This window comes from Buceros rhinoceros, unplaced genomic scaffold (genome assembly GCF_000710305.1).
Source record: "Buceros rhinoceros silvestris isolate BGI_N320 unplaced genomic scaffold, ASM71030v1 scaffold12494, whole genome shotgun sequence".
Lineage (NCBI taxonomy): Eukaryota > Metazoa > Chordata > Aves > Bucerotiformes > Bucerotidae > Buceros > Buceros rhinoceros.
Window position 1 is genome coordinate 17,030 of NW_010410086.1, and position 10,355 is coordinate 27,384.

At 41.7% G+C, this 10,355-nt stretch overlaps 1 protein-coding gene across 1 annotated transcript in view; it reads right to left on the reverse strand.

Moving 5' to 3' along the window:
• The window catches only part of LOC104492869 (ankyrin repeat domain-containing protein 26-like), a gene marked incomplete at its 5' end in the record, with an annotated part of 19,945 nt that overhangs the window by 1,576 nt on the left and 8,014 nt on the right, over positions 1-10,355 (reverse strand). Inside the window, 6 exons of the mRNA XM_010135472.1 lie at positions 145-190; positions 5,649-5,895; positions 6,667-6,902; positions 7,593-7,874; positions 9,578-9,713; positions 10,130-10,242. Of these exons, the coding sequence (XP_010133774.1) occupies positions 145-190; positions 5,649-5,895; positions 6,667-6,902; positions 7,593-7,874; positions 9,578-9,713; positions 10,130-10,242 (1,060 nt within the window). The remainder of the gene's footprint in view (positions 1-144; positions 191-5,648; positions 5,896-6,666; positions 6,903-7,592; positions 7,875-9,577; positions 9,714-10,129; positions 10,243-10,355) is intronic.

Here is a 10,355-nt window from a genome sequence, read left to right on the forward strand (position 1 = left end):
GAAATTTTCACATTCAAGTCTAAACTGGAAAAGGAGCAGAAAAAACCCTGTGCTTAGCCTAGTGGCTTTCAAGCCACTATTTTCAAGAGTTAGGAACAGTCATCTTTTTTCCTTAAACACACCCCCAACATAATGACACATTACCTTGTTCAAGTTCCTTAGTGATTTTTTCATCCAGTTCCCGCTGTACCTAGCGTTACACAGAATGTATACAGTTAATATTTTAATGGTTACATTTTTGTAATATGAAACTTCTAAACCATGGTACATAACGTGATGAAAACTGAAAATATCATCCCAAATAGAGATATCTTGGTTTGAGGGTTGATTTTTAATGAAGAGAAACTCTTGGGTTAGCCAGGCTGTAGCAATCTCATTGCTCATCAGCACCACTAACTGTAACACAAAAGAATCTGTAACTCACCAGCTGGATTCATAACTAGGCATTTTAAAAATATACAGGCAGAAAGCACAGAGGAGTCATTACAGTGAAGGTATGGCTGAAGTCTGTCATCTAATACATGAGCAGAATGGCAGCTAAATTGAGATAGGCACAAATGCCATCCATGGGGCAAACGCAGCTGAGGCTGGCTTCTGCAGCTTCCTCAGAGTCAAGGTGCAAGAGCAGCCGCTGCAGGATTGACATGTAACATATAGAATGTGAAAATATTCTTTTCTCCAACTTAAGATGGAAAATTGAAAGCGCTCCTACAAACCACGCCAAGATTTGTCTTTATTGTTATTGCAAATACCATGACACACGCACACATAATTATAAAAAACACACACAATTTTTTCTTGGAAACTTTGTTCTAAGAAAAAATATCAACAGCTTCTACACAGCAAGTGTGGTGGGTTTTATTATGTAACCAAAATCAGCTTGGATCACCAGCAATGAGCACTTTCTCCTTTCTTCCGTAGAAGGTTGTTACTGCTTTCAACAAAAGTATTCTCACTTATGATTCTGACTGCAAAGTCTTCATAGGAGAGTCACAGTCCAAGCTGTTGTTTACATTTCACAATAGTTTTGACTCCTACATTTTCTCCATCAAGGCTGTGACACACAGAATTGAATTTCAAAATAGATACCATACAGCTTCCAGGCCTATGATGGCCATGAAGATGCTGAAGGGCTTGGGCCACATGACCTATGTGGAAAGGCTGAGAGTGCTGCGATTGAGTCTTTACTGGAGTAGAGAAAGCTCTGGGGCTCTCATCTCTGTGTTTAAATACATAGACGGGAAAGTGAGGAAGACTGAGCCAGGCTCTTCTCAGTGTTGCCAAGTACTTTTTTTTTTTTTTTTTACTTCTAAGCGTGGTCAAATTCAGGTACAAGTTGCCCTGAAAAGGTTGTGGAGTGTCCATCTTTGGAGATGTACAAAGCCTGGCTGGACATAACCCTGAGCAACCTGCTATGGCTGACCCTGCCTTGAGTGGGGTTGGGACTAGATGATCTTCAGAGGCCCCTTCCACAGTCACCCATTCTGTGATTCTCTTATTTTAGTAGTGAACCCATAAGGGAATAAGCATTTATTTTATAAAACGAGCAGGCTCACCTAGCAACATACCAACAAAAAAAAGCAAAAAACCCCAATGTACTCAACAGGCCATGGAGAGCAAGAGCCTCAGGAAGGTAAGCGCTCTGCATACCCTCACAAGAGGAGCAGTAACAAGCCGTTACACCAAGGGCCAGAGAAGTGGGGCCATAAACCAACGAAGTGCAGGAAAGGGCCCTCTCTCCAGGACCAAATTCACCAGTTCATCCAGGAGAACCACTGCTCAGTAGTAATTTGTTGAAATAGTCTGTGTCTTCACACCTAGAAGAGTGTGAAGGAGAGGGGAGCCTTCCCACCTAGAAGAGCAGAGCATGGAGTTGAAGGAACAGTGGAAAAGGACCTCCAATCCCCAAACTTCTAATTGTTTTCAAGCAGGTACAAGGAGCAGCAAAATCCTGGGGAGAAGGGACACCCTTACACATGAAGTGAGACATAGGTAACAGAAAAAAAAGCAGGAAAGCTATCGTTTAGACCAAAAGATGACCCAAAACCAGGACCAATCCTAGGCAAAGCAGTAGTAGTTGAGGTGTTAGAATAAGCCATTTTCCCTGGTTTCTGGAAACTTCACAACGACCAGAAGGTCCACAGGACCCTCTGCTACACAAATGGTCGAATCAAGAGAACAACAAGATCCTGTTTCCTCTTATTTACTCCATTAACTTCTTTGTGATTCTCATCCATGCTTGAGGAAAGAGAAATAAATGGAAATAAAGCCAACACTGATATCTGAAAAGGGAATGAAGAGCCAGGCAAAATACACTTTCAAGGACTGTTAGCCCCCACTGTTCTCCTTCCCCACAGCTCCCTGGAAAAGGTATCACAGCTGACTATCCCAAGCTGCCTGAGCAGGTACTTCTCATCCCATGGCACGTCTTGAGACAGTAACATACCGGCAGCAGTCACCTTCTCGGAAACTCTTTTTTGGAAAGCGGTGTTGATTTACTACTTACCCACAAGGACTGCTTGAGCACAGAGTAAGTTCAGTCCTGTAAGACTGCATGAGATGATACTCAGAGTCTAGGAACTCAACTTCAGAACAGTACTGGTACTCCAGACACAACTGCTGTTACTACCAAGAACTTTTTTTGAATATCACAACTGGCAAGGAGGATAAACTGGTCCACTCCTATAGTTTAACAAAGTTCCATTATAACAGACAAAATCTGACATCTTACGGATGGTTAACTACCACAGAAGCTATACAATACATAAAAAATGCAGCGGTCATTCTTTTACTTGGACAAACTAACAATTTTAAAATATTTTCAGCATTAGGAAAATGTTAATGCATTTTTTCAGTAAGTTTTAATCAAAACCTAACAGCATAAATAGACAAAACATTTTCAGTATAAAATACCACCCCACATTAAACAATACTGGCTATAAACCTTTTTCAAGTACTTGTAATTTGTTCCTCATTACCGGAGCTCTACTAAAAATAAAAATAAGAAAACCAGAAGTCTCAAAGACATTCACATGTCATTGAGATTTTACTGATTTTTACTGATGAGCTTGTGTCAATATGCACTTTTTTGTACTTTTAAAGTACTTTTGCACTTTTATTTCAAGGTTATTAATTTCTGTAGCGAATATATTTGATAAGGGCGAAGGGGGCTATACTGTAATGGAATACATTTCTTTGGTTCTTTTAAGAACAAAATGCTCATTTTTTACTGAGCTTGACATGACCATCTCCAAAAATGTAAGGCTATATGCGTAATCACTGGTATTTGCCTCTCATGTTAAGTAGTGAATCTTTCAAGCCCTTAAATGACACATTTGTAATGTCTAAAAGAGACAACTGTGTCCACTGGCCAGAGGAGCACTTGACCCTCTTGTTTGCAACTAGCATCATCTACCAGTGTTCATTCCAACAGCTGTATGAACAAAGAATTAATACCAGCGTTTTGAATAACAGCAGTGTGAAGTATTTTCACGTCCTCTCTCCTGAAGCTATTTCAAAGCTTTTGCACAAACCAGATTTATATGACCATCCTTCTCCAAAGAGCGGTGTGTCCTCTACTTCAAATAGCCTTTCTCACCTTGAGGAAGCTATCACGAGAAACACCAAATCTGCACAGAGAGCTTTGACTAAAAAAAGAAGTGCAAGATGACTACCTGAGGCACACTGTAATTTAAGCTCCTTAACTCTCATTAGAAGCTTTAGTGGCAGAGCATTTGTAATCTACACCCAAGAAGGCTCTCCCTAGCTTGAATTTAAAGGTAAGATGAATTCTGTACAAGGGAACCAGGTTACTGGAAAAATCTGAGGCATAATTGAAGCAAACAGTGAGGTCAAGAAAAGGCTTAGAGTCAGAGAAACTCTTCCGTCATTAAGTAGCCTCATGAACAGGCAGAGTACTAAGCAGCACAACCAGCAAACCACTTCAAAACAGACTAAAACTGTCATCTCTGAATCCTTTCCTCACGCTCCAACTTGTCTCCTGAATGGCACAGGGCTCCTGCAGAAATGACAGCACACTGTGCATCTGGTAACTTTGCATTTGGAAACCAATCAAGATTTGCCACCCGTTACTGTACGCAGAGGGATGTGTGTGGCTTTTCCCTTCTGTTACTTCCTGACTTAAAGCCTCAGTTTCCAATTCAATCCTCTTATTTCAGATGCACGTGTCAGGAATCCTGTACATTCAGTTCCTCAGAGATACGGTATGGCTTCAAACACTGTTAATGACATTACCTGGTTTGGGTTAGAACAGAACTAATGCTGTTCAATGATTTTACTTTCAGCTCAGTCTCTGCTAGTTAACTGCACTTTCTGAAGTTAACGGCATATTTTTGCAGGGTCTGCTTCGAGAAGTGATAATGCTGGATGCGTACAGTTACTACCAGGGACTGGCCTGCAGAAAGGCTCTTGCTCGTACTTGTTCCTGTGGAGACCAAGGTACTGTAATACATCTCTCTGACCTCAGAAACACATTCACAGTGACACAGAAAAGTACATTTCTCTAACTGCCACTGCTATGCATTACCTACACTGCTTTGTCCCTTTTTGTTTTGTTTGTTTGTTTTTCTTAAAGCAGGTGCAGTATGTAGACACATTGTTTAAATGGCCTCTTTCCAATGTTGGTGGGACCCCTGAACGGAGATGGACTTAAAAGTACATAAATACTGCTCACATTAATTCAATAACAATTTGCAAGGGACAGAACACTCCCTGAACGGAGAAGCTTGTTCATGCCTCTGTCCTTATGCCAGGTGAGAAATTTATTACAACTATCAACATCTGGTTTCCAAGTCTCATGACAGCATGTTCACCATTCTGTGAGGGATGTGCTATCACACCGACTGCTAATTACAGGGCATAGTTTGACCAGAGGTATGGCAGAGGTTGCAGCATTGCTTGACAGCATGTTCCCCATTCACTGAGGGATGTGCTATCACACCGACTGCTAATTACAGGGCATAGTTTGACCAGAGGTATGGCAGAGGTTGCAGCATTGCTGCAAAATTAGAAAGCTGTGAAGACTTCCTGAGGAGTAGTTAATTTTACCTTTCCGTGTAAGAACACAAAGAAAACCAAACGCCTCCCATGCATAGTATACATCCCAGACTAAAGTGAGTTATGTGATTCCGTTCATATCATCCTATTTTTTAATCATCCCTTTGTTGGTATTAATGTACTAAAACAAGTTCCAGTGAAGAAACTGGTAGAATGAAGATAAGCAAGGAAGGAAATAAAGACATCTGATGGGATTTTGCCCTCATCATTAAGTCAGCCATTTTAAATAGGTCATCCTACTATACATTAAAATTTAATGAAGAGCTTAGCTGAGAACTCCCTATGCCACAGTATTCCTTATCACAGTTTCTCCTGTCAGAGAATGTCATTACACAGTTCGTTATGTGGATTTCAGTATTTTTTGGTCTCTGAGCACTCTTAGAAATTTGGACAACCCTGATGACCAAAAGTCTTCACTCCACCACATGCTGTTGTGCGCTGTTTGGATGATTGGCAGTTGTTTTACCATATTAGACCACATAGTTTGGAACTACTAACTTCAGGCTAAAAAGCATTACCTTGCTTACAGATACTCTTCAGCAGTAGTTGAGAACAGTATTTCATAAGCTTACCTTAGCCACATAGGCTTCAACCTGGTTTCTTGAGCATAGTGAGTTCCCGGTTGGGCTTAGGAAGCTTCCTCCTAGACTCAGACTCCCCTTCAGTGCCAAACTGTTGCCAAGATGTCCCAGTTCAGTTGAATACAGAACTGGACTTGCAGCCAGACCTCCACTGACAATGCTGCTTGTGATTAAAGATTTGTTTCTATGGCGCTCTTGAAGGAGCTTAGCATTGGCTTCTGTGAGTTTCTCATTAGCTCTGAAATATTGAGAAGCAGACAAAGAGTTATCTTTAGTATCAACAATTTCACAGTTACCCTTCAGGTCTTTGACTATTACTCAACTTCTGAATGGGGAAGGGATTAAGAGGATCCAAAACAAGAACATAATTTGTTCTGAGGTTTTTTTGGAGAGCCTTTTTCTTTCTAAGAAGTCACACTATCTGCAAGGAGCAGCAAGAGTTACAAACACTTCTCAGCATTAGCACTCAGCATTAAGCCATCTCTGAATGTCATGTGTTTACACAGCTGCTTCTGAAAGACATCACCTACTTAAGAACTCCGGGCTACCCTCCCTTTCCCAAGGAAAACTCAAACCTCAGACACTGCTGAAATAGAAGACAAAAAAGATTTTTATTTTCTTGGTTTTTTTTTTCTTCATAGAATCAAATTCTGTTCTCTGAAGGGCCTGTCCTTATTCAAGCAGGAAAGGTCATGTAATTTACCTTTTCTGCCATATACAGAGTAAGAGGACGAGATTATTAGAGACTGAAAAAAGGCTTCCTGTAAAACACAATCAACATAAAAAGCACCCTATTAATGCCATAAGCAGTGGTGTTACTGCTGTAACACTAAAGAGAAATTACGACAGTTTTTATGAAGAGGAAGGGTCTTAAGGTACTTTTCTCACAAACATGTCATTTTATGCTCACTTACATAATGTTGATCAGATGTAGAAGAGGGATTTCAGGAGGAAGATGCATGAGGAAAAGCTAGTATCTTATTATCACTCCAAAAAAGCATGGACTTACCTTTCCAGTTTATTTGCTAGGCATCTTCTAATTTTTAATTCTTCCTGATACAGCTCTTTGTACCTTTCCACTTCTGCCTGTGTGGATTCTTTTTGAAGGATACTGTCTTGTTGGGTATTGTTAATCCTGTCCAATTTATGTTCAAGATCTCTAATTCTGTCTTTTAGCTGGTTTCTCAGCGACGCATGATGACTGGCTCTGATTTGTTCTAATCTGTCCTGGGAGGCTGCCTGTGTCTGAAGCAGATAACGCACTTTCAACCACCAAAAAGAACAAAAGAACTCTCCTGGTCAGTCCACTGCACGTAGCCACTTTCAAGGACCCAGTCTTACTCAGTGAGGCATCTGTGCCTCCTCACTCCCAACAGCAATCAAGACAGAATCCTGGAAGTACCATGTTAAATAATTGTTTTCATTCAGAAAGAACCCCTCTCTTAGCACCGTTCTTCATCAAAGACCTAATGAGAGAACACCGTCTCTGTAGGACAGGGCATATAGGAAAGGATTCCTCAAAGAAATTAGGAGGATTCCTCCCCTCCTCCCATCCCTAACTCCAGTGACTTCTCTTCTGAGCACTTTCCCCTGTACGATGACAAAGCAGGACCTGTATGTCTGGCCATGACAACTGTAATTTGCAACACCTGTTCCAGGATAAACAGTGAGAACAAGACCAGCGGACAGTGATACCCCCCCAGCAACTGCAAAAATGGAAATCCACCTTGGGCAAGCTTTTCATTCAGGGACCTGCAGGCACATTACACGCACGTGGAAGCACGTGCCTAACCATATTCCCTTCTCCCATTGCCCTTCAGGAAAGACAGAAGTACAGCACTAACATACATAATCAGGCAACAAATACTGAACCATTACAAGGCAGAACAAAATTACACAACAGAGACTACAGACCCAAGTGAGGAATTCAGTTACCTGCAAAAATACATTGACTTCTTGTAGTTTTTGTCTTATTTCTTGGCTGGCTCGTTCTTCCATCTCTCTTTTATATTGTTCCATCTGGCTGTGATCCACCATGCTAGTCTCCAAACGCAGTTTGAGGTTAGCCACTTCTTCTTTTAGCTGGCATTTGCTCTTCTCCAGTTTTTCATGGTTCCCACGCATAGCAGACAACTCTTCTTGCAAATCCCGATTTTGTGCCTCTAGCTCCATGTATTTTTTAGATTCGATCTCCAGCTGCTGGGAAAGTTCACCAACCTGTAGACAGCAAAAAGAAAAAAAAAAAAAAGAAGGAACTCAGAGGGATCTAACATTAATCAGATCTATGAAAATCCATAAATCAATGCTCACTGAGACTGTATTTGTCATCTGCTGAGTCAGTATTAAAAACAAAGTGAAACCAGGCTCTTCTTTTCAGGTTTCACATAATTTCTGACAGGATTCCTCACTACTTCTGCAGTAGATCACAGATCAAGAGGTACCAAACTAGCAGCATTTCACCCATAGGGCTGGACTGAAAAGCTCTAGGAGTATTCCTCTGCAAGATGCTCATATGCTCATGGAACATCACGCTCAGACCTAGCCACCTTCTGGCTTCATCAGAAACAACATATATCATGCATCAGAGGAATTTTTACATGCTGTAACAGTCAAAGCTTTATTACAGAACTGACAAGACATTCCATTACACTGAAAGATTTGTAAATAGTGGTTCAGAACAAGCTTTTACAGCAGCGGTGGTGGAAGACGTATTCTCTCTAGGTCAAAGCTGCAGTTTATTTTCAAAAATTTGCGGGAAGTAACACTTTCAGTACGTCCAGATCATCAACTACAGCTCCATCCTCCTCTCCCCTCTCCAGAAACATACCTTTTCTATATCCTTTGAACATAAAACATGATGTCCTGCCTTTAATAAAAGTGGAAGAAATTAGCCTCATAAGCGCTTGAAAGAGTCTCTAACAGAAAATAGAAATTTTAGACTTATTTAAAATAGCTTAAATGTAATACACTTCCCCATCATTCAGAGTAACTCCTCCAACAAAAACACAAAAATGCTACTAACTTTTGGACTGAAAATGAGTCACTGCAAAGGCAGTTGACTTGTTCTACAGTAATACCTTCTAAACCCAAATGTAGCTCTGAAACATGGCTGCTTTAGCAACATACCTGAGTAATGAGGGGAGAAGCAGATAAAAGGTTACATGAGACTGAACAGCCAGAGCAAACTCAAGAGCACCTCTGGGAACTCTACTTCTGAGTCCCCGTGACAAAGGAAAGATGGGCTGAGACAGCTATGAGCGAGCAGTAAGTTACAGAACTTTTTCTGCATCACCTCACTGCATTGTGCCCTGGGAAGCAACAACACTGTTTAGAAAAGCGAAACCCGAACTGCCTCTTGCTCAGCTCGTGCCTAAGACAGGGCTCAGTGGGTGATCTTGGGCAAAGGCAACTTCATGCAGTTGTTCCGAGTTATGGCAGTGTTACTTCCCTGTCCTCCAGAGGAGGAATTCATCTGTCAGACCTGTGCTGGGCCTCCCTGCTCTCAGCCCTGACCCTCACCCATGGATGTGACATCCTGGTAGGACTGCACACCTGCATGTCCCTATCGACTGACCTGGCGATCTGCACTCTTGGCTGACCCCACTTACTGTGAGAGCCTGTGGGACTGCTCCGTGGCGTGTGAGGTCATGCACCCTGCCAGCTCTTCTGCCTTTCCTCTACAGGACAGCTTGCTCTTGATGTGCGCTTGCAGATACTGCTTTGCACATAACATTTTTATCTCTGCCCACACTGGTATAGCCTTAGTTATAGACAGCTACTACTGTAACAGCAGAAGGAACATCAAGAAAAGTCGATTTCAAAATATAGCCAAGAAAAAAGGTTGACAGCATGAAAAGTAGTACAGGGAATGAATAACGCAGGTTTCAAAAGAGAAAACATCCGCACAAACCAGAGCTCACCTTTGTTCTTAATATTCCAACTTCAGTGACCATTTCAGAATACCTGTTCTTCATTTCCCCCCGCAAATTAAGCTGGGACTCTCTCTCCTCATACACCTTTAGTTTCTTCATAGCTCTGCTCAGAAGCCTCTTGAACCTGCAGAGCAAATTAGTCAAGAAAACAATGAAGCAAAGGAACATCCAGCCTTTTTCACATACTTTCCCATTAGCAGCACAGACATGGCTTGCTTCATCTTTAATGTGCTTGACACAGGAATTCCTGAGAGAAACCAGCATTCCTGTACCACAAATCACTTGGAGGGTCCAAATTTCACCTGAAAAGAGGAATAAGAGACTTCCTTCTCCCCAGGAGAACTGCAGGGCAACCTGCCTTTGGAGTTCTTTTGGCAGCTCTTGAAAACTACAGGCTCTTGCACAGAGGCACCTTGCAAGAGCTAACACGAGGCTGGAATTTGCTTGCCAGCAGTTATGTCCTCCTATTTTCACATTAAAACTTCAACAAAGCTTGACTTCTACTTGAGGATACCGCTTCACCCTACTAAAAAGCCGTACCTCTTACAGTTCTCCTGCAGTTCGATGTTTCGTTTCATTTCATGGTCCAGACGCAGTTCAACTGGGCGTTTCAACTCTACCAGCTTCTTCACTTTCTTTCTTTCACTCTCACACTTTCAAAACAGAAAGGATACATGACACACAGGAACAATATCCTCATGCAGTATGTGCTTCTAGCATTAGCTGCAATGCATCTCTATCTGTTAGCCAAGTTCCACAGAATGCC